Source organism: Macaca thibetana, chromosome 4 (assembly GCF_024542745.1).
Source record: "Macaca thibetana thibetana isolate TM-01 chromosome 4, ASM2454274v1, whole genome shotgun sequence".
Lineage (NCBI taxonomy): Eukaryota > Metazoa > Chordata > Mammalia > Primates > Cercopithecidae > Macaca > Macaca thibetana.
This window is the reverse complement of record NC_065581.1, coordinates 72,541,122-72,566,335: the sequence shown is the minus strand read 5'-3', so window position 1 is coordinate 72,566,335 and position 25,214 is coordinate 72,541,122. Positions and strand designations below refer to the sequence as shown.

General features: G+C 37.8%; 3 protein-coding genes and 1 pseudogene across 10 annotated transcripts in view; all 4 read left to right on the top strand.

The window, feature by feature from the left end:
• Positions 1-19,433, top strand: part of FILIP1 (filamin A interacting protein 1) — a 200,570-nt gene extending 181,137 nt beyond the window's left edge. For 2 of the 4 annotated variants that reach the window (XM_050786485.1, XM_050786487.1), the window contains 2 exons: positions 2,189-2,412; positions 15,879-19,433. In XM_050786485.1, the coding sequence (XP_050642442.1) occupies positions 2,189-2,395 (207 nt within the window). In that variant the 3' untranslated portion in view covers positions 2,396-2,412; positions 15,879-19,433. The remainder of the gene's footprint in view (positions 1-2,188; positions 2,413-15,878) is intronic. The other 2 variants (XM_050786488.1, XM_050786489.1) reach the window with 2 other exon arrangements.
• Positions 1-25,214, top strand: part of COL12A1 (collagen type XII alpha 1 chain) — a 1,021,934-nt gene that overhangs the window by 786,478 nt on the left and 210,242 nt on the right. The window lies entirely within an intron of this gene.
• LOC126952142 (cytochrome c oxidase subunit 7A2, mitochondrial) overlaps positions 1-25,214 on the top strand; it is a 1,153,643-nt gene that overhangs the window by 1,078,741 nt on the left and 49,688 nt on the right. The gene's annotated exons all lie outside the window — the stretch shown is intronic.
• On the top strand, positions 9,931-10,365 carry LOC126952145 (U6 snRNA-associated Sm-like protein LSm5; annotated as a pseudogene).

The window sequence follows — 25,214 nt, the reverse complement described above, 5'->3', positions numbered from 1 at the left end:
TATTGGTGGCAACCTGGCAAATGTAATTATAGAAGAGCTTGTACTGTTTAGATGTTAACTTAAGCTAATAAACTAGAAATCATGATTTCTAGACTCTGAACAAGTTCTACAGCATAAATTGAAATCTCCTAAGAAAGACAGGAAGCTCATAATTTAAACAGAAACTGTGGCTTATTTTCCTTTAATACTTCAATTAAAGTATGATTTACTTTAATTTTCTATGCACAAACATACACTCAAGGCAGGCTCCAAAGTGTGAATTACTAATTGCTTTGCCAGTAAAGCTTTTACTGGTTGGCTCCTCATGAGCCAAATAGGATTCAGAATTATTCACTGTCCTCAGGTGATCCAATACTGCTTTTTAGGTAACGTGGAGCACAGCTTGGTTGTGTAGGGTCTTGCTTCTTTCTGCTGCATTTTATAAAAAGATATTTGAGGTATAAATCATTGTAACTTAGAGCACATTTTCTGCCATAACATTTTCTTACCATTTTTAAGGGTCAGATCAAGGTAGCCCTACCCTCTGTATCGACATTTTTGATTACTGATTAAACCTCACACATGAGTGGCATTTCAAAGCAACTGTCTAAGATTTCTAAGTTCTCAATGGTCCACCTATTTTAAGTATATCAGATCTCATAAAATCAAGGACAACAAAAGGTTTGGAATACTCCTCTTAGAATTTGAACAGTGAGAGTAGTTCATTTGTACATTTATTTAGTCAACATTTGTTGAGTGTCAACTATACTTTAGGCATGGGCTAGGTGCTGGGATGCCAGGAAGACTGTAGAAGTTCTTGACTTAGTGGAATAGACAGGTTTGGAACCTACTTAGTGGTTCTATGATAGAGATATGTACACAGGAGTCAACGGAGAAGGCTTCACAGAAGTGGAGGTTTCACAGTTAAAGAGGGATTTTCAAGAAGGAAAAGGGAAGGAGTATGTAGACAGAACAGCATGTGCAAAGGCTGGCATGCTTGGGGAATTGTGAGCATCCCATTGTGCTGCTACCAGTTGTGCATGGGGCAAAAAATGGAAGGGCAGAAAATAGGGAAGCAAACTGGGGTTGGATATTAAAGGGAGGCATATACATGTCTTAGTATGAAATTGATATTAGGGAACCACTGAAAGGGTAATGATCATGAGAAAAACATATTGTTTGTGTTTTAGAAAGATGTGTGTGGAAAACAGTTTAAAGGATAACTTGGAGGGACAGGGATGCTGTTGCAATTCTCTATCTTAATGATGGAGCAGGCTTGAACTAAGATAGTGAAAATGAGGACAGAGATATAGTGAAGATGATCAAAACTATTTCATGACAAATTGAGTAGAGAGTGTGGCTCTTGGGTTTATGATTTGGCTGTCTGGGAGAATAAGATGAGAAACTTTAGGGGGACTAGCTGTTTAGGAGAGAGGATAAGTAATGTTTGGGGCATGTTATATTTGAGATGTCTGGGGAACATCAGAAATGTCCAGTGAGTAGCTGGGAATAAGGATCTGCATTTCTAGAGGGCATCGAAGCCTAGGGGTCCCAGGGTTTGAACACATGAGGTAATAACTAAGGCAATTCTCAGGGTGAATGTTAAACATTAAAAGGAGGCTGAGAATGGAACATGGTGACACATTTAGAAGGCAGGCAAAGTAGAGAACAAGGAGCCAGCAAGAGATTGAAAAGGAGTCATCAGATATGAGAGGTGAATTGATGAGACTGTCCTAAGAAATCACAGCACTTTAAAAAGGAGGATGTGGTCAGCAGCGACAATAACGTGAAGATTTTGAGGTCTTTAGGAGGTGAAAAGAGAGTAGCTTCATCTGAAATGGAAGAAAGGAGGGAGTGTAGAGGTAATTTAGGGAGCAGTAGGAGTAAAGTTGCCTGAGTTTTTGCCTGGTGGTCTATATTTCCTCTGTGAAACTGGAGTTAACGCCATCTTCAGTAAGGGCAGAGGAGGTGAGTTAGTGCTTCAGAAGAGAAGGAAGTTTCAAGCAAAGTTGTTTTAAGAGAAGGGAAGGGGAGATAATCAGAGTGGATTAGATACCAACTCCAAGTTTCTCACAATTATTTTATCTGGGGAAGGGTCATCTGTGGGTGTTCCTGTGTGGCAAGAGTCCCACTAATGTTCAGATTGATGGCATATCCAGAGGAAACTCACCAACATCTCCCTTGTATCTACGTATTTTCTCTCTTACAGTCAGGACAAGACGGGTCATCCCAGCGGCCTACACCCACCCGCATTCCTATGTCAAAAGGTATGAAAGCAGGAAAGCCAGTAGTGGCAGCCCCAGGAGCAGGAAATCTGACCAAATTCGAGCCTCGAGCTGAGACTCAGTCTATGAAAATAGAGCTGAAGAAATCTGCAGCCAGCAGCACCACCTCTCTCGGAGGGGGGAAGGGCTGAGGGCAGTGGCTAAGGGGGTATGTTGTGCAGATGCTACTGCTGCCGTGAAAGTGAACCTTCATCTGTTTGTGCCAGTTCTTTACATGTACTAATTTAAGTTTTAAATATTGTGTTTATAAAATAACCAACTAATAACCATGTGTCTTTCCTATTTTGTGCATTTGCTTTGATGCTGGGGAACAAAATTAGCAAAACTATTGCTTGCTGCCTAGAAGCCAGGGCTAGTTCCTGCGGTTTCTAGTTCCAGTTTTGCTTCTAGCAAGTGGACCCATCAGTAGACCCCTCTGAGCCTGTTTCCTCATCAGTTAGATGTGGGGACTCAGCCACATGCTCTTCAAGGCTGGCTCCCATATTTCCTAATTGCAAGCCAAATTTAATGTACCTTGTCCCACAATAATTTTTTATTAAAAAAAATTCTATTATGAAATAAGACATACTTTAACAATTGTCATTTGCCTCTTTCACATCATGAATTTGCTTTATGTGCTGGAAAAAAACATCACATAGCTATCACAGGGCCTGGACCTCTAAAATTTTGCAAAAACAAAAGGTTCTAAGATGATTTCAGGAAATAATATGAATGTGTAATAAAATGGAAATGAAATATGGAATCCTAAGAACAGAGTTTTACTTATTTGTGTGTGTCTGTGTGTACTGTAGAAGTTTTAGCCCCTCCATAAGATTCCCACAATTTCTTAGGCAATAATTTTAAAATCATTAATGTCAGACTCGTGCTCTATTCAAGTGTGCAATTGATTTAAATTGTGGAATAGTTTGAAAAGAGCTGCCAAATGGCCTTTTATAGCTCAAAAGTGATTGTGATGGATAGAAACTAGCAGAAAGTAAATTCTGATACATTAATGCCAAGGGAAAAAATGACATCATACATATCTTAATTGAATTCAAATATTTTTCTCAATTAAGTATAGATTTGCAAGTGTAAAACCAGTTCATGATTTGGGTGTGTATGTGCGTGTGTGTGGTGTGGAGAAGTGGATTATTTCTCTCAGTTTTACTCTTGTTTGAATCAGTTTCTTTCATTTTTAGGCATGTTTTAATAAGCATGAAGTAGAGTGTGAATGCAAAATGCCAGGTGTATTTGTAGATTAACCATGTTAAGGTGGGCTTTGTGCTTCATAGCCACATAACCACAAATGAGTTCAAGGCTAGTAACCCACAGCTTAGCACACAAGATCTCATGTAGGCTGCACCTTTGCTGACAGTTTTGAGCCAACTGAGTGAACTTTACAAAAATACAATAGCAAAATGTCACAGATTTTTAGTTTTCCATTTTTGTATGTTAGTGTTCCAAAATTATATGGATAGCACCTGTTCTTGATATTTGGGAAAAAGCGTAATTCTTTATAAAAAAAAAGATGTATGATTAGATTTTTATCTCATGATTCAACATGTGTCATGATAATGAAGCTCTTCTCTGAGTTCCTTTCCACACCAGATTTTCTATCGCTTGCAGAACTTGGGCTTGAATTGTGTATAGTGGTGGTAGATGTAGATGCCTCATAGTATTCACATTCACTTTAATCAGATCGCTGTTGCCTACTGCTCATCAGTTCTCAACATTGTATTACAAAATGTTGAGTAGCCAGGCATGGTGGTTCACACCTGTAATCCCAGCACTTTGGGAGGCTAAGGTGGGTGGATCACTTGAGGCCAGGAGTTCGAGACCAGCCTGGCCAACATGGCAAAACCCCATCTCTACTAAAAATACAAAAATTAGCCAAGTGTGGTGGTGGGCGCCTGTAATCCCAGCTACTCAGGAGGCTGAGGCAGGAGAATTACTTGATCCTGGGAGGCAGAGGTTGCAGTGAGCCAAGATGATGCCACTGCACTCCAGCCTGGGCGACAGAGCGAGACTCTGTCTCAAAAAATAAAATAGGAAAAAAAAGAAAATTGAGGAGCCATGTTAAAGACCTGCCATAGTAATGGGATTTCAAGGTCAAAGGAGAGAGAGAGAGAGACTGAGAAAGAACGCTTTATGATTTTGGATAAATTTGAACAAGAGAGATTGCCATTTGGAATACTGACTACATTTTTTTTAAAGATTTTTCCTCTTTCATAAAGTGAACATTTAACCCTTTCAAAAATGAAGACATTCACTGTTTTTACTAATGTGTACCTGACATTTGTGAAGTATTTAGTGTTACTGTACCATAACATATTGTATTTGAGCAAATGAGGGTGTCAGAAGAACAAAACACCACATTCCTTTTGACTCCACCTGCCATTCTTCAGTGACTTTTATCATAATCTTATTGCCACTTGCTGCTGTTTTTGCTTTTACCTTCTCACATCATGCTTATGGTGTTTCTTCCAGGAAGTCCATACCATCTACAGGAGAGTGCTCTGAAGGCTTAACAGTGCGTGTACAGGATGTTTATACATCTAGATATTGGAATAGAGCCACCCACAAAGTACAACTGCTAAAAAAACTTGGCAGAACAACACAGATTTGCTTTTCAGAAATGATAAAGAACAACCACCATGACAGTTTTTCTTTGTAATTTTAGAGCCCACTCTATATTTATTGGATAGCTTTGCTTTAAGCCACACATTAGAAATAAAATCCACTGGGGATAGGAGGTAGAGGACTAAATGTATTACAAATCCAACTTCCCTTTGTGAAGACAGTACTTTTAAGATGCAATTTAATGTGCTTTTGTAGGGGTGAATGGGATTAAAAGTTTGCAATATTTTCTCTGTCCTGAAACGTACCACATAGTAAAGTAAAAGGGGTCTCACTGTGGCTGATGTGTACAGCTGTTGCTCAGGCCCCACCCTGAAATCTTGGGATGGTGGGTGACTTGGGGGTGGGAAGGGTGGGTCATTTCCACAGACTTCAGTGCGTTGGTACCCTCTAGGGATGTGCAGGACACGACCTACACAGCTACAGAGGAGACCCTGGTCTTCACTGCCTGAGAATAATTGTAAGGTGCTGACTATTTCAGCACACTATGGTGGTGTCCACCTTACATGCACGATTCCAGAAATGTTTCGATATGGGACATAGCCCCAAGAGTGTTTATTATTTTTTTTGCATGTGAGCTATATATCTAGGTCATCTGCTTAAGTTATTCAGTTTCTACTGGTGTTTCAATTGTATTTCCAGTGAGGACTGGTTGATGGGCGGCAATCGAGCTCTCTCTAGAGATTTTAGGGTATTCATTAAGGGTGTACCCAGAGCTCTTACTCAAATGTCTTCAAGAAAGAAGTGAAAAATAGCTTTCATGTGTAGTGTGGGAAGAGTATAATTTCGGAGACATGAAAACAAGTTTAAGAATATGAAATGTAAAAATTTTAAATTTCTCATTCCCCAGATTCAGAATACTGGGGAAAGGGTGAGACTTTCCTCGTTGGGAAAAACACAGGGTTATAGATATGAAGAGCACATTTATACTGGAGGCTGGAGGCAGAGAGAGAGAACGAGTAATGAGGAGATGGGCATAGAGAGGATTTCCCAAGAAATAGGAAGATATGATTCCAAAATTTCCCCAACCTAGATAATGTTTCCTTTCTGTCTCCTTTAGGGTCTCATCGTTGGTTATTTCTTTGTTCTCTGGTCTTTCCACTTCTCGTTTTCACTTGCTATCCTCTGACCTCTCTCATTTTAGCAAAATTCCTCCTTCATCTATGCAGTCCTCTATAGCTACTGCCCAGTCTCCTTCCATGCCAAGGTGAGCTATTGAGAGAACACTCAACATTTCCTGCCTCCAGTCTCGCACTTCCCATTTATCATTAATCACTTTTTATTTTTAATAAAAAAATTCATATACATAGTTCAAATATAAGCCAGAGCTAAAAGACAATGAAAACAGATGTTCCTTACCATTTCCCTGAGGCCTCAGTTTTGTCCCCCGGAGAAAATCACTTCCAGTTCTTAGCTGTTTCTTCTGGCATTTATCTCCATATTTCTAACTAAGGTGCTTATACTGTTACTTTTTATTTCTAGATTTTAGATCTCTTTTGTCTTCACATTATTGTTTTGATAGTTGAAGGTTTAACCTTCTCACTTATCCCTTCTCTTTCCTTTTTCTCATTTTCCCAATATGATTACATCCTCAACTTTTTGATAAATCAGCAGCCAACATTTATATATTTATGTGTTTTGCAGTGCAAATTTAAATTTAAATATAGCACGGTAGCTCACGCCTGTAATCCCAGCACTCTGGGAGGCTGAGGCAGCTGAATAACTTGAGCTCAGGAGTTTCGGACCAGCCTGGATGACATGGCAAAACTTAGACTGCAGCCTCAAAAATACAAAAAGTTAGCCAGGCATGTTGGTGTGTCCCTTTAATCTCAGCTACTCGGGAAGCCGAGGTGGGAGGATTGCTTGAGCTTGAGAGGCAGAGGTTGCAGTGAGAGATAGTGCCACTGCACTCCAACTTGGGTGACAAAGTAAGACCCTGTCTCAAAATAAATAAATAAAAATAAATATTACTATCTGCTGAGCCAAGTAGTATACTATGATTTTGCTCTCTTCCTCTTACCACATTTCCCCCTTCAAAAGAATAATTGTTTTAATTTTTCATCTGCTTGGTTTTCCATGTATGTATATATATATGTTTTCAAATGCTCCATTAGACTTGCCAAACACCTATCAGTAATTTTTCCAAACACTTAAACACAGCAGTTTCATATTTTTCCCTGGAAGCCATCCTATTCAGCCTTCTGCTTCCATATTCAGTCTGGACTGGTTGTTTTCTAGGCCTGCTGCACAGTTGTTGCCCTTTTGCCTATGTTGAGTTATCTGTTTCCCTGATTGCTTATATTCAACTTCTTTTATCTATTGATCTATTGATCTGCCTATCATCTGTCTAATCTATCATCTATTTAATATATCTCTCTATCTATCAGTCATCTATCTATCCTCTCTTTCTCTCACTCTCTCGCTTTCTCTCTCTTCCTCTTTACATCTTCTAATAGTTTTTAAAGGGAAAAGTCCTCCAGTAACCTTTCTGAGGCAGACTATCTGAATTCTGGGAACAGGTTAGGGGAGGTAAGATGAGAATCTCACAGCTCAAGGTATAAACTTTTTACTCCCCTGCAATCAGTCTGCTGCCCATTCTTGTGTCTGGGTCCAGAACTTCTTAGGTCAGTTTTTCCAGAAAACAAAACTCTGGTCTCTAGTAAGGGCAAGGCAGAGTTAGGCTGTGCTCTTTTCCCTCAATGACCAAGATATCTAATTTGCTTTGCTGCTTTTTTCACCTCTTTGCTCTGCTTCAGTTTCCCTTGTTGGCTCCTTATTTTATATATACACAATAAGGATTGATGTTTCCCACATCTCTATCAAAAGCCATGTTCTTGCTCTACAAGCTGGCTCTGGTTATTTCATCTACACCCAGATGCTGATGACTCCCAAACTTCTATCACCAACTGTGTATCCATCTTTATAGTGTGTATTTCCAAATCAGCTTGTCCAAAAACCATTTTCAATACTGCCCCGTCTTCCTCCAAATCTTCTCATTCTCTTATTATTCTCCATCTCAACAGGGATATCCTGACCCATTCAGTCTCTCAAGCTAGAAACCTGGTAGCCATCTATGCTTCTCCTTCTCCTTCTGCCCTCATTCAGCAAGTCCTGCTTATTCACTAACATCTCTAGCAGCTGATTCCTCCTCTCCATTTCCCCTACCATGGCCTAAATTGAGGGTTTTAACTACTTTTCATCTGGGTTACTCTGATACCCACCTAATTGGTCTTGTAATCTCCAGTCTCAAAACTCTAGGATTCATTTTTCATTCTTGCAGTTTTCCAAAGTGCAAGTTGATCATATCATATCATATCAAATCATATCATATCATAATCATCTCTATTTGAAAACCCCCCAAAAGTTCCTCATTACTCACAGAATACAATGCTATGTACTTGAGGCACTCTGTGACTGGGCTCTACTTCTCCATTCTTCTGAGCACCTTTCCCTTCCCTTGGCAGGACCCCCACACTCCAGGCTTAAATAATTGCTTGACTGTCAGGCCATGCCACCCTTCCTTGACTTGCTCAGTTTGTTCCTTCTCCCTGAATTGCCCTTTCTCCTATTTTTCTTTTGGCAGATGTGTCCTTCTCTGTTCAAAGACTATTTTACGAACATTACCTCTTCTATGAAGATAAACAATTATTTCAGAATCTATCCTGGGGTTTAAAGGCCTGTCCACTGCTGTAGAAAGCTTGGCACTCACTGTAGATAAACAAAACTAGCAGCTGAAAAATGGCAGAAAGTTGGGCAAGCAAGAGCTATTTCTGATTCCTCTCTTTGCAACACAAACCAGTGAGAATGACATGGAAGCAGCTAACAAGTCCTGTGTGAGAACATGCAGGTAATGAGGTGGCAGAATTACAGGAAGTCCAGGTACTGTCATTTTTGGGTGGTGAAAGTTACTTCTATTTCCCTCCAAAGGCACAACAGCAGGTGATGGATGCAAAACAGCCAGGAGTCCTGGACTGGGGAGTTCTCACCTCAGAAGCCACCATGCCTGCGAAGAAAGGGGCCTGAGAGCTTTCTGTGCAGTATAAACACACAGTACATGCATGAGTTACAAATGGCCCTTTCCTCACCCTTTCCGACTCCCCCAGCTGAACACAAAGGCACTTCAAGAACGAGGAGGTTTCAGGGGTTTGTCTCATGCTCTTCAAGTTCATGAAGGACCCTCAAAATAGGATTAGAGGCTCTCATTTTAAAGGACCAAACACCACCAAAAAGCAGGATTTAGATTTAGGATAGATATTAGGGTGAATATCCAAAGAAGAAGGGCTGCTGAAAAATGGACTCGATACCTGAGAGAACTGAAAACCATGAGACTGGAGCCACACTCTTTTCTACCACCAAAAGGTTGTGTAACCTTTGGCATATCACCCTACCTTGGCCTATGATTTAGCATGGAGCTATAATTTTTTATGATTCTGGCATTCTCCCTTAGAGTCGTAATATAATATGCTTCACTATTGTTTAGCAAGCACCTTACAAGATCCTGCTACAATGCTTTTCCTAAGATCTAATGATTAATTACTTATCTGGTAAAAGTACTTTTGGCCTCTCTACTTCTGCTAATGCTACATATATGCAAAATCACAGAACTGGTTAGAACTGAAGTAGACCTTAGAGATCAAGAGGATAATTATCTATTACTAAAGAAGGCAAACAGCAACAAACCCTTTTTAAAAAGCCCTGAGGCATACAGATGTCTAACCATCTTATTAATGATAAGACCAGGACCAAAAAATCAGTTCTTTCAGTTTCTCCTAGTACGTTATTCATTATTTCATATGATGAAACTACTTCAAGTGAGTAAAGTGTACATGCATACATAGATTGAAACACTCATACTCACTGGGTCAAAATAATACTGCTAAATGATTTTTAGCTACTAAGATATTTATATAGAAACTATGTGAAAAAGTTCTTATAATAATATTTTGAATATTGTTGTCCTCATTTAAAAAGTGCAGTGACCTCAGTTTTCACACATAATGTTATTTTGCATGCTATTCTGTGACTAGCCATAGACTTAGAATAACCTAGGTATTTACCATCTGTGTTTAAAAGAGTAGAACCCACTTCTGGCGTAGCCACGGCGGCTAACGCTACTACCAACCCATCACAGCTGCTGCCATTAGAGCTTATGGACAAATGTATAGGATCAAGAATTCACATTGTGATGAAGAGTGATAAGGAAATTGTTGGTACTCTTCTAGGATTTGATGACTTTGTCAATATGGTACTGGAAGATGTCACTGAGTTTGAAATCACACCATAAGGAAGAAGGATTACTAAATTAGACCAGATTTTGCTAAATGGAAATAATATAACAATGCTGGTTCCTGGAGGAGAAGGACCTGAAGTGTGAATGAGTTTCCTTGACTTATGCTAGATTCTGTTTTGTCTCTTAATGACAAGAAAATGGAATTTTTCCCCCCATCTTCTAATGTTTAAATCCCATAAAGCTAAGTTTCCCGTTAAAGGGAAGTGCTTTGAAGGTGTGTACCCATTTTTGTAAGTTAATCATGATTATCCTGGAAAAAGAAGAAAAGAGCTTCTTCTTTGAAGACAAGAATAAAGGTGTTTTTGGTAAAAAAAAAAAAAAAAAAAAAAAAAAAAAGTAGAACCTCCGCATGCTTTGCTCAAATACTTTCCTATTTTTCCATTACTTAGTTTTTATTTATAGTTAACGTTACATATGGGAACTAATTCAAATTTGCTTGTATCTGTAAAACAGCAATCTATGCTGGAGATAAGAAATTAGCTTGCCAAAAAAGAATTTATCAGTTATGACTATGATTATTGGTGACTTCTGCATCCTGGGGAGGTAAGGGGATAATTTGGGCTGATGGTAGAGTGGGAAATCTGCTGGAAGGAAGCAAATAAACTATTAGGTGGTTGAGAACTCCCAAGAGAGTTTGTATCATCTGGTTCAAAAGTTTCCTAGAGCAAATGACAGAACCTATTAGCGGAAGTATTTTTAATTAGCTGATCTGAATCCAAAAGAGGAATACAAGTCCAAATCAAGAGAGGAAGTTTCTTGAACTTCCTATTTAAAACAGATGTTTTAACAGAACTCTGATTAATTTCTGAATGTGATAATAACAGGATTGAACCCTGAAGCAGTTTATGAAAATGAGAAACTTAAAAGTAAATCATATCTAAGTACTTCTGAACGGTATATAGAATGTAGGGCATTTTTGCACTGGACAAGTTGTTCTGAGGCCAGTAGGTTCAAAGCTGATGTTTGGTAGTTGGTCGGGGGAGGGGAAGAATAGCAAGCCCTAACCTGGTACCTCTAGGCAGAGCCCCTGGTGGGTAGGGGGCCACAGAACATGGGAAGCAGGCTATATATAGGCAAACTGATGCAAAATCCAAGAGGACATGTTTTTGTTCTGTAACTTGGTGTACAGCTTCCTATGGATAAAGCAGTCCTCCTTTGCTGATGTAACATCTTGTTATAAGTTGAATTTCTGGTATGTTTTGTCTTTAGTATGTGAGCTTAGAGGCTAGTTAAAGTGATGTGGCCTTATTTGCTAGAGAAGAATGTTTTGTTTGTTTGTTTTTAATTTAGAGCTCAAGTGTTCCTTTGCAGTGTTTGGCAGTGTATAAACATGAATTACTTGGGAGGGAGGTATTGGTTTTTTAGGGAGTACATCTTTCCCACTCTACAGCCAAGGAGACCTCCTGGGAGGAAACAGAATTCTAATTTGTTGTGAGGTTGCCTCACTCTGCACTCAGGAGACATTCTCCCCCAAATGCCTCCCCAAATCCTCTCTCATGCATACAGCTTTGGATCTCAAGTCATATGACTGGCTAGTAGTTTTGGGATACCACCCAAGGAGGATAAATATTTAGTAAGCTCAGAAATCAAGTGTAATTAGGAATTGATAACATGTTGAACTTCCTTTCCAGGAAGTTATCCAATAGCTAGTGTACTAAAAGACTTAATAAAAACTATACCATTTCACAATAATGTCATAATAACAAATAATGTATTTAATGTGTTACCTGAAGTTTTCTTAAAGAAAAAACATCAAGGTAACACTAGAGAGAAACATATAGGGGAAATTGTCTCTAAGTACGTTTTATAAGCCACTAATGTCAAAAATATATAAAAACTCAGTGTCTCATATGTATATGTTCATTGAAATTTAGAGTTTTTTAAACTTTCAATTAGGAAAAAAAGGAAATTATGTTACTAAACATCTTCATATCAGAGGGCCCCAAATTTAAGTGCTTTGTTATTTTGAGTTTGCTGACAGAGGTGGTAAATACCTATGGTCTTTGGTTCCAATCTGCCTATAAAGTGCTCTCCAAATCACTATTGTCAGAAAAGTGGTATCTGTAAGAAGAAAAATTATGATACTTGTGCAAAATTATGATCTGTAAGAAGAAAAGTTATGAAAAATATACCTGATTTTACTGAGGTTATTTTAGAGGCCCCAAATGACCTATATTTGAATCTTGTTCTGGGATGAAATGAAGACAGTAGGAGATGGAATAAAATTTGCTCATTGAATCTGTAACTTCATAAGATTTACAACATTATTTTATTGTACTATATATAAAAAGACAGGAAGAGACTTGGGAAATCAAGTGTCTCTTTTTTTTACATAAAGAATGGCATTAATCCCCAAAGCACTAATTTTTAAAAATGTATTTAATTTTTTTTTTTGCTGGCAACATGGACTGCATGTACCTCAGACAATTTTACTGTATAATGAGTTACTTCAAAATGTAATGGCTGAAAGCAATATTTTTTTTTGAGACTGAGTCTCGCTCTGTCCCCTAGGCTGGAGTGCAGTGGTGCCATCTCGGCTCACTGCAACTTCTGCCTCCTGGATTCAAGCTGTTCTCCCGCCTCAGCCTCCAGAGTAACTGGGATTACAGGTGCATGCCACCGTGCCCAACTAATTTCTTGTATTTTTAGTAGAAATGGGGTTTCACCATGTTGGCCAGACTGGTCTTGAACTCCTGACCTCAAGTGATCCACCCGCTTCATCATCCCAAAGTGCTGGGATTACAGGCGTGAGCCACCAAGCCCGGCTTTAAAGCAACATTTTAAAAATTTCTCACAATTTTGTGTATTGGCTGGGTGATTCTTATTTGAGTAAGTTCAGTTGAGACTTGGGGAAAACATAGCTAATAAGCAACTATAGATTTAGTAAATCTGTTTAATAAGTTTCAATTAATACAGCCAATATCATATAGATTTTATTTCACTATCTCTAGAAATAAAATGAAGTATATCTCCATATAAACAACATAATTTGGGGCTTAATTGTATTCGTTTAAATAAAGTTTATGTACATAAATATTAAATACCACCTTTTATTAAAGTACAATTTATATAAGATAAACTCTTATTTAGCATTATCAAATATTTCTGAGACATTTGATTTAATAACACAATCTGATTAATAGCATTAGCATACATAGCATGCAAGGATTATGAGTTTGCTAATTTAAATACAGTAATTAAATGTTTTGGTCCACCAAGACATTGTTTCTTCTGTGTACGGACCCTTATTACTATGATGGAGATTTCGAAACGCTAGGATTAAGACAAGGCAACTAGCCGGGCGCGGTGGCTCACGCCTGTAATCCCAGCACTTTGGGAGGCCGAGGCGGGCGGATCACAAGGTCAGGAGATCGAGACCACGGTGAAACCCCGTCTCTACTAAAAATACAAAAAATTAGCCGGGTGCGGTGGCGGGCGCCTGTAGTCCCAGCTACTCAGGAGGCTGAGGCAGGAGAATGGCGTGAACCCGGGAGGCGGAGCTTGCAGTGAGCCGAGATCGCGCCACTGCACTCCAGCCTGGGCGACAGAGGAGACTCCGTCTCAAAAAAAAAAAAAAAAAAAAAAAAAAAAAAAGACAAGGCAACTAAGTTGTGCAAAATGCTAGGATTAAGACAAGACAACTCTAAATTGCCTTAATCCTAGTATTTTGTAAATTTCCACTGCTGCACACTGAAGGAGAAAGAAGGTATTGTAGTAATACAAAATGTTAACCCTTAAAGGGATTTTTGAGATGCTCTCTAATTCCCTTATTTTGTACCGTGGAAGCAAAGGCAAAAGATTTCTGAATTACATCCACAATAAGAACAATTCTGATTTCACTCTTTATCTATGCTTTCTTAAGGGAAGGAAATTGGAGATACTTTAATTTTACCAGGGAGATTTGAGACCTGGGTCTTTTTACTATTTGGAATCTACTGCAGAACTTTTTTTTTTTTTTTTTTTAAAGTAGTGAGAAACATCATTTTTATTTTGGATGCTAATTTTTAACTACATGTTATTTAATTAGTATTTAAATTTTTTTGCCTGAAGATTTTGATATATTTTTAGGCATTTAAAGAGGTTGAAGCTGGAACATTTTTTCAATGAAAAAAATGAGACGGTTTATTAGGGCTTCTGGCATAGTACAATATAGTATATATGTCTTAAGAGCTTCAGAAAACCTTCATAGCTAAATATTCTTAGGTATATAAGACATTCTATATTTCATCTTACTTAGCTTTCTTATCTACCTCAAATTCAAGCCAAAAGGCTGAGGGACAAAATGGAAATAGCTCCACCTATTGGTCATCATGAGGTAAAGTTAACGACACCAAATTAAGAAAACATTTTCTTTTTGGCAGATAATCATGCACTGTGTGTAATTACTATGAACCTGTAAGTCTATGGCATAATATGATTTAATTAATGCTTACTTATATACTAACTACATAAGTAAAAATAAAACTTAAATACTAGATACTTGAGATTAATGTGAAAATAATAGGTAGAAATTTCTTCATGTTATTGATAAACCCTGACATAAGTTTCTGTACTCACAACATATACCATATGTTGACAAGGAGGTATTAACAGTAAAATTTTCAGGTGAAGAAGCTATTTGAGGTTTGAAAATTTTCTTTCCTCTGCTGTGTATAATCTCAGTGATGTTGGGAATCTGTCTCATTTGGTCATACATGTAGTTCCATGCCTACCTAGCACTGTATACAGCCTCAAAAAATGAATGAAGTGAGTCATACTGATACATGTTCATGAAGGCATAAAGGTTACTATAAAAGAAAAACCAGCTGAATATAAATATTAATTATCCATAATGTGCTGGACTATTGTAATTACTATCTCAATCTAGTTTAAATTTATTTTTATAAGAATAAATTTATATTTTAAAACATATAGGGGGGGCGAGGCAGGCAGATCACGAAGTCAGGAGATTAAGACCATCCTGACTAACACGGTGAAACCCCGTCTCTACTCTAATACAAAAAATTAGCTGGGCATGGTAGCGGACGCCTGTAGTCCCAGCTACTCGGGAGGCTGAGGCAGGAGAATGGTGTGAACCTGGGAGGCAGAGCTTGCAGCGAACCGAGACTGTGCCACTGCACTCCAGCCTGGGTGACAGAGCGAGACTCAATCTCAAAAATAATAATAATAATAATAATAATAAACATATAGTTATGCAAAAAAGAAGCAGTCAGAGACAAAAGTAAGTCACCTATATTTATTGACTTCTTAGAAATAATATCTCCTTATTAAAACTCTAATCCACACACACACACACACACACACACACACACACACACAAAGAAATTGAAGGGCTATAAACATTGTTAAGAACAGAAAGTTTGGCTGGAAGATTAGTTACTTCTAGGAAATAGTCTGGTTTCTCATTATGGGGTTTGTATATAGTAATTACTATCTTTGTTTTCAGTTCTTACCTTGATTAAAACTGATCTACTATTGTCAGAACATTAGACGTAGTTTCTAAAGGGCTTTAAGAAATTTCGAGGTAAAGTACATATGCCAATATAAAGACATTGCCCAAGAACAGTAATGCAGGAGCGTCTATTAGCCTCATGTACCAGTTTTTGTTGGTTTTGTTATTTAACATTTATGATCTTTTAGTGAAATGATATAGCTTGATTCTCAGTTTCAGTTTAATTGAAAATGCCATGTCTTTTTTCTCTTTATAGAAAGCATCATCATTCACCAGTTACGAATGAACTCCAGATGAAATGGTAAACCAAGCACATACTGGGTGTGTGTATGACCTCTGAATCCCTATTGAATGGACAGCCCTCATTCATGACTAAGGTCCTCCATGCTACTGATCACTACTGGAAATATTTTACTACTTCCAGTGATTTTTTTTTTTAAGGATATAATGTGAAAGCTGAAAATGGCCTTGCTGATAGTATGAAAATATGTAGCAAGAAAGCAATTCAATCTATGTGCCAAAAGAAATTTCTTTTTGCAAAGCTTTCAGGTCTATGGGCACATGATGTATAACTTATTTTTTATAATACATTTTGTAATGTAATTTTTTTCCTAAAGTGTTTCCCTTTTTCATAGTCTCTGGCACATATATCTACAGAATACACTGTCAGTTCTTCAAAGTGTTGGTATTGTTGCATTCAAAATAGTAACCTATAATTATTTTCTTTTTATCAATTTGTTAATTCTGAAAAAGAGAAAGGACAACTATATTTCCTGAGGTAAATTCAAGAGGTAAAACTTAGAAGCAGGAGATTCTGGAAGAGGTTTTACTATTGCTTGTACAATGCTATGGTTCTGATCATGGTTCAATACTAACAAATAATGCTCTGACTTAAAAGCTTAATTTTAAATACTAAAAATCAGTTTCTATAGTTGCTCTTTCTGGTGTTCTGGGCCAAAAACCTTGGATGAATTGATTTTTATATAGAACAAATTCATAAAAGGAGATGTACCAGTTTAACCAGTGAGGGTAATAAGAACAGCTTCGACTGACAGTTCAATTACACTTCTGATTGAATTATTTACTTGTATGTATACGACTTATAATAAGGACTGTGAAATAAAGCTAGTTCTCACAATCTAATCCAACCAAAACTTGAATATAAAAACAGACCTAAAATGTCAGTATCTTTTTAAAAAATAAGACTGGGCATGGTGGGTCATGCCTGTAATCCCAGCACTTTGGGAGGCCAAGGCGGGAGAATCGCTTAAGCCCAGGAGTTCAGGATCAGCCTGGGCAACACAGTGAGAGTTACTTTAAAAAAAAAAAAAAAAAAAGGTAGCTGGGCCTGGTTGCTCCTGCCTGTAGTCCTAGCTATTTGGGAGGCTGAGGTGGGAGGATCACTTGAGCCCAGGAGATGGAAACTGCAGTGAGCCATGATTGTGTCACTGCACTCTAGCCTGGGTGGCAGAGTGAGACTCTCAAAACAAAGACAAACCCATACACACACACACAAAAACCCCAAAATCCAGAAAGAAAAAGTAGTACAAGAAATCTCAGGATCGATAACTTTTTTCCCCTTGATTCTGAAAGACTTTCATAACTACAGGTAGGTTAGAGAATATATTCTTTTTTTTTTTTTTTTTTTTTTTTGAGACGGAGTCTCCTCTGTCGCCCAGGCTGGAGTGCAGTGGCGCGATCTCAGCTCACTGCAAGCTCCGCCTCCCGGGTTCCGGCCATTCTCCTGCCTCAGCCTCCCGAGTAGCTGGGACTACAGGCGCCCGCCACCTCGCCCGGCTAGTTTTTTGTATTTTTTAGTAGAGACGGGGTTTCACCATATTAGCCAGGATGGTCTCGATCTCCTGATCTCGTGATCCGCCCGTCTCGGCCTCCCAAAGTGCTGGGATTACAGGCTTGAGCCACCGCGCCCGGCCAATGAGAATATATTCTTTGAAGATAAAAAGCACAACATGCATTACTGAAATCTCAATGTCAGAGCTACTGTTGAATTTAGGTTTATGTGAAAATGTGCATCTAAAGTCCCAACTTGAAACCCTGGTAATATACTTTTTTTTTTTTTTAAAAGACTGTTAATATGGACATGTTTTTATTAAGGTCTTTAAAGATAACTTTAAAGATAAATTAGAGTTGACACATCAGTTTCTGAATGTGGAAATCATTTATCATATAACTTTACTGAAATTAAAGACAGCATGCTTCCGAGTGTCACAAGGATAACTAAAAGCCACACAAGGAGGACTGCTGGCCCATTTCTCTAGTCCACAGGTTGTGCTCAGCTTCAGAAGCCCACACACGGGCATCCAAACTGAGTCTCTGGAATAGAAAAATTAATGCTGGATTTCCTCCCCTATCTAACCCTGGAAGGTTTTAAGGTACACCTTGGGAAATTGGCAAATCATTTTCAACATGTAAATTATATGACATGTTAAAATTATGTTTAATTTTTAAAAGTAAAAGAAATGTTACAGTAGGCTTGCCCTAGCTTGAATGATTGTGAAAACATCACATAATCTTCCAGAATTTTGGTTACTAAGAAAACTGGAGTGTGTATGTGTGAAGATTTTTAGAATTGTTACTGGGTTTTGTTTTCTGAAAATGTTGACTGTAATGACATTTTCAATTAGAAAAGTGTTTTAGTTAGACTGTTATATTTTTTGACTCACAGTTAAGTATCCTATTTGCCAATGTTTGTACCTCTGATGGCAAAATTATTCTGATATATTAGATTTGTATTTGAAGCAAATAACTTTCTCAACTTGTGGGAATTTTATTATACTAATAGTGAAAATGTTAGAGGATAAGATTTTAAATACTTCTTGATTTAAATTAAAATACTATAAGAAATGTATGTATATTTGGATTTGAAGGGTTTTTTCCTCCCTGGATTTATAATGAACTTGGAACTTACAAGAACAATGAGGATGATGGTGCAATTAGAGTCATTTAGATAGATGCTGAGCTTTTTCTGTCCATGCTATGATTAAGTCCTCTGTTTAAACCCAAAAGCAATCTGGGCGACACACAAATAAAATTAATTAGATTAATTTTGAAGTAAGAGAATATGCAAAATTAACAACAACAAAAAAACCCAGAAAACACTGATCATCTCCTTATCTAATGAATAAGAAAATAAGATCATAAATAGTCACATCTCAACATGCATATCCATTTGAAAAAACTGCCCTCACATGCAATCCTGGCACAATCCTAGGCTCATAAAATTTCTCTATCTTTCCTTGTAAATAAGTCTCCAATCATCAATCTAAATGAGAATCATTTTTAATGAAATAATTGTAACTGTTTTCTGAAATATAATCATAATCAGTGTTTCTAGTTCAAGAAGTAATCCGTAATTTTACCCTTTTCTTTCTGATAAGAGAGTGTTTCATGAGGATATCTTTGGTAGAGAGCTTTTCTCAAGTATCTTATAAAATATTCGAGTTTGGTGAAGATAGTAGATAAATACACCAGCTGTCAGATGCCTATGATTTTCACAAAATGTGAAGAATTCATTGTATCTTAGGATGACCATAAAAAAATTTATGGTGTGTAATCTCTAAGCATTAATAGAGACAATAACACTACTTCAGTAATACACAGCTACTAAAAATCAGTGGCAGAGCAAGAAAAAATGGTGTATCAGGCAATGTAAAGTTTTTGCCTTTTCTCCTAATGCTGTGGTTGAGTTTTCCTGGAAATGAATTTAAAAAAAAAAAAAAAAAAAAAAAAAAAAAAAAAAAAAGCAAAAGTAGGGTGTGTTCACGAATCTGATAAGCAACAAGTCTAAAAATAGCAAAAGTGCAAAATGGTAGTTAAAAAAACACAACTGGCACCTGAGGCATATTTCCTCTTCTTTATCTCCAGTGCTATGCCTCTGCTAAAAATATGAATCACAAAGCAAAGCAAAAAAAGAAAAAAATTGTTGTAATACAATAAAAATCACTATAATAAAAGTTTATAAAAATTGAGAGTTTTTTGGAATTGACTTTGGCCTAGTGACCATTAGTATTTTTTTCTTAATTTTTCAGCATTTATTCCATAATAATGTGATAACAACTGTGTGTGTTACCTAGGGAAAATGCTGTAGATCCATACATTTGAACAGAAATGTTTAAAGATGCCATAACATGATACATTTATTTTCTGGTGTCCTTTTTTGTTTATATTATTTAGGAAAATTTTACCTTACCATCATAGATTTTGTTATTTTAATAATGAAGAACTATATTTATTTAATCTAGATTTTGTTTTAAAATTATCAACTGTTTGCTTCTACAAATAAGGGGTTTATAATGTGGCCTGATATTCTTAGAATTCTTTTAGGTCTAAGGGTTTTCAAAAGCAAAAGTACACTGAAAACTTTAAAAAATACATTCTATTTTTGCACCATTAAAAATTTGGTTTCCTTTAAGTTTTATCAAGTACATGAGTTTTTCATTGAATCCAAGTGAATTTATGGATATATACTTATCTTTTATATGAATGTAATAGCTTGCTTTCAGTTCCTCACAGGTCATTGAAATTATTTAACCAATGAAAACATTCTCTGTTACTTCCAAAGTCAATTATGTTTATCAAAATCTCACTAGTGTGAGAAAAATAACAAGTGTAATATTAAAGCATTGTGCAATATCTTGAGTTGGAACATAATATTCAGAAAATTAAAATCATTTAAAATGAGTACGCAACCTTCTTTTTATTTAAGATCATTTGCTCTAAAACAGTTTTCATCTCTGTATTTCATATTTTCTTAAAAATATGGTTTCTTTCACTATGGATAAGCAGATGTGGTATAGCAGGGCTGCCAGGATGAGGGATGCTCTTCCTCTGGATTATACCACGGTTTGATTCTTTAGTAAGATGAACACTTCAAGACACCAAGAAATGGAAACTGGTTAAAGGGTTTCCCTCCCTGCTTTATTCCCACAAACTGCATTGTCAATCAACATTCAGATGTTACTCCGCAGCTGCTGCTGTCAATCTAAAGGTAGATCACTCAGTAGAGCAAAGGCTCCTGAGGCTTCGCCTGCAGTCCACAGTCCAGTATCTACAGAGGCAGTTGGGTCATGGTTTTTGCAAAGTGGGATATGGGTGAGAGTGGGGTTGTGTTCTGACCTCCTTTATTTTTATCAGCCTGTGCCAGAAATAGTGATCTATAGCTACATCCAATCCTAACTTATCTTTGCCTTATTTGAAACAAGGGAATGGGTTTCTCTTATTAAATAATAAAAACATTAGTTTATTAATTCCTGCTGGGAAGTAGCCTTTTCCTATCCTTCCTTCAACTGCCCTGTCTCCCTTTCCCTGTTATTCAAGGACCTTTTCCATGACCACAGCCGCATTCTTTTTTGGCCGTTCTGGTTTTCAGTGCACAGTTCTTTTTTCTCCTTGATAGCAAGGCAGGTTTAGTCAAAATAACAGGGTGTTTTGTAGGCACCTAACGACTGACTCCTAACCCCAGAGAATTGCTCCTTTGGGAGCAATACCTCAGTCAGGGTATTCTGTGCCAAATCTGCCTCACCAAATTATTCTGGCTGCTGATGCTTTCCTTGCAGAAATTTCTGTGCCCATGGAAGGTTTCAGAGGCAGATCATCTGGATTACATAAGAAAAGACCTTCAGTAATCACTGATTCTAAGGGAAGGTATGCCTTTGAAAAGACAAGAGTTTTATCAGGCCTCAAGATGGTTTATACTGCTTTATTGAGAGAAATGCGCTCATTTTTGCTTCACAAAGGGGCATGTATTGGTGCCCACGTGGAGCATTGACATAAGCAGGTGGTGGGACACCAAACTGATTATCTCCCAGAAATGGAGGGCACCAGAGATGTCTGCTTGCATGGTCACCATAATCTGCTGAGATCCTGCTTCAGGAAAAGAACATGATCACCCAGAGTACACAGTGTTGCTTAGTATTTATAGTACATGTAATATTAGCATAAGGCTCTCTTTTCTCTATTCTCCTACGTGGAGAACCACAATGTAACTCTGACCTTATTTCCAGTTTCCTCACAGTTTTTGACATTGTAAGGGGGACAACATGTGGTACCTCCTCAATGCTCTTATAACCCCTTGAACACACATCTTGTGTGGCACTGACTTCATTATATAATATTTCAGTTGTCAGCAAGTTGTCTCTCCCACTAAAATGTGGGTTCATTCAGAGTAGGTCAGGTCAGTTCAACAAGATTTATCAAGTACCTTTTACGGCCTAGGCACTTTGCCAGGTGTTGGAGATATAGAAATGCATAAAAACAGTCTCTGACCTTGAGGAACTCATTTATATCTGGTAACAAAGACAGATGTAAACAGATATTTTTCAATACTACACAGTAAGTGCAAGGACAGACGTCATATATACATTACCTTGAGCTCTGAAAGCAGCTCTTAACTCCATCAAAGGGGTCAAAGAAGTATTCCTCAAATTGGCTACTGACCTGAATCTTGAAGGATGAGTGGGGATTAGCTAGCAAAGCAGTTTCACTGGAGGTGAGGTGTGAAGTCAGGGAGCAGTGGGTTGCTGAGTGACTGGGTTAAGGAAGCAAAGACAGCGAGTGCAGATTTCTCCTCCCAGAAGATTCAGTGACAATACAAATGATGTTGTGAAACAGTCTGTTGAACCTATCTTGTGCCTCATGGTGTGCTGGTCAGAGGGAAACCCTTGGTCTTCGCCTTTGTTGTCATAAATATTCAGTGCTATTGACAAAATATCCTTCCTGCCTGCCTGCCTGCCTTTGTTGTCATAAATATTTAGTGCTGACAAAATATCCTTTCCCCTTCCTTCCTCCCTCCCTCCTTTTTTTTGAGTGCAGGCTGGAGTGCAGTGGCGCGATCTCGGCTCACTGCAACCTCCGTCTCCTGGGTTCAAGCGATTCTCCTGCCTCAGCTTCCTGAGTAGCTGGGACTACAGGTGCCCGCCATCACACCCGGCTAATTTTTTTGTATTTTTAGTAGAGACGGGGTTTCACCATTTTGGCCAGGATGGTCTCGATCTCCTGACCTCGTGATCTGCCTGCCTCAGCCTCCCAAAATGTTGGGATGGATTACTGGCGTGAGCCACCAGGCCTGGCCCAATGTTTGATTTCTGAGGCTCAACAAAAGCTGACTTTCACATTTAAGTCCATTTTGTGAAGATACTTCATGAATATGTTGGACTTATTTTAATGACTCAAGTGACTCAAGTGTTTAAAAAAAAAAAATCATGATGAAATGAAATCCCTCTCACGCTGGCTTTCTAAAACTTGAAAAATAGAAAAGTATAAATTTAAATCAAGTCTAAAAATGATCCAAACATATAATTATAAAGAATTAACGTTTTTAGGCTGGGTGCGGTGGCTCACGCCTGTAATTCCAGCACTTTGGAAGGCTGAGGTAGGCGGATCACCTGAGGTCAGGGGTTCGAGAGCAGCCTGGACAACATAGAGAAACCCCGTCTCTACTAAAAATACAAAAATTAGCTGGGCATGGTAGTGGGCACCTGTAATCCCAGCTACTCGGGAGGCTGAGGCAGGAGAATTGCTTGAACCCAGGAGGCGGAGGTAGCAATGAGCCGAGATCGTGCCATTGTACTCCAACCTGGGTGACAGAGCAAGACTCCGTCTCAAAAAAAAAAAAAAAAAAAAAAAAGAATTAACATTTTAAAAATATCTACTTTGCTGTATCTCTTGACGATTCTCTTGGCGTAAACTAAGCCTCTTTCCTCCTCTGTTCCCCTTTTTAAAGAAATTAACTGCTATACATGTAACAGATATCAGTTGGCTGTTAACCTAGAGATGGCAACATCATATTTGAAAAAAAGACCTTATCTATAATTGATGGCACCTAATGAAAAAATAGGTGCCATGGGGATGTAATCAACTGAGAGATTCTATGCAGTGGAAGTCATGAAGTCTGAAGTCTTGTGAGAATTACATTCTTTAATTTAAAGTATGTAATCGGCTGGGCACGCCTGTAATCCCAGCACTTTGGGAAGCCAAGGCGGGTAGAGCGCCTGAGCTCAGGAGTTCGAGACCAGCTTGGGCAACATGGCAAAACCATGTCTCTACCAAAAATACAAAAAATTAGTTGGCTGTGGTGCCACACACCTGTGGTCCCAGGTACTTGGCGGGCTGAGGTTGGAGAATCGCTTGAGCCTGGGAGGTGGAGGTTGCAGTGGGCCACTGCAGTCCCACCTGGGTGATAGAGTAAGACAGTGCCTCAAGAAAACAAAAAACCAAAATCAAAAAGTATGGAATTATGAGAAATGAAGCCTTATTTCCATCCAAAACAAAGTTATTAGGCTGTCTACTAAAGTATTTTGGTGTAATTGCTCTTTCCTCTAATAACACTCACCGTTAAAATATCTCGTTTGACTGTATTTCTGATTACTGACTGGCTATTCAAGAACTTGCAAAATTTTCTATCACAACACCAATGACCTCAGGCTAATCAGTCAATCTCTCAGTGTGAGAACAAAGGGAGTTTCTTAAATATCTAACTGAAAGTATTCCATAAGTACACTACATAAAAATCAGGAAAAGGTCAATTTTAAAAAGTAATTTTTAAAACCCAGTTTGAATCAATATCTGATGCAATAAATACAGGAAATGAAGTTTATTATACAATTTCTACATTACTCTTTCTCCTAAAAGTCCTCTGAGATAATTAAAAATGAACATTTTGCAGTTCCACCAAGCTGCCATGGTCAACTGAAAAGGAAAAGATATTTTTGTTGTTGTTGTTCCTGCAAAAATATGACCCAGCCACTGAAAATAATTCAAACCATTTCCAGTCACTAAGAACTTTCTCTGAAACTCATGATGGTAAAAACTATGACACATTTCTCGGCCCTCTTCAACTTTTTAAAATATCCTTGTTACAGATGTGAATGAAATGGTTGAATATGGTTAGAAGCTAGAGAGCTACAGTAGCACCAAACATAAAAGGAACCCAACAATCATATTTGTGTGGCAAATCTACTTTGGTTAGGCAGTGAAAAGACCAGCTGCAGTTTCCTCTTCCTTGTTCCCAGAGATACCCAATAGTTACTCTTCTGTATTTTTTTCTTAGATGTTTCTGGTTACTGAATTCAGTGGCACAACACAGCAATTGAACTAAAAAATGAAAATTGTATAAAACTTCCCATCCAAAGGCTAAATATATCCACCTTTTCAGATTGTTGGGCTTGCATCTGTTCTATCATTTTGGATTCACTTTTGTATTGGGGCTCGTGCATTGACTGCATACTTAGAATGTTAATCTGATAGCATTAATAAATGTCATTTAGCCATACAAATTCCACTTTTACCAAGAATCAGCACATGAACAATCATTTGAACAATGTAAGTGTAATCTAAATGTATCAACATACATACACACACACACCAGTCGCTCCTAGCAATCAGTTTGAAAATGTGTAAATGGTAAACCATTGTGAGAACTATTCTCTTCTGTTGCCCTAGAAATGCTGAATGATGCTTTTTGAAAATTCCTACTTCAGCAGATTAAATGAAAAACCACCTAGTAAGGACTATCATAAAATAATGTGACCAAGAAAATCACAAAATTGTGAGTCCCCTGAGATAATAATGTGGA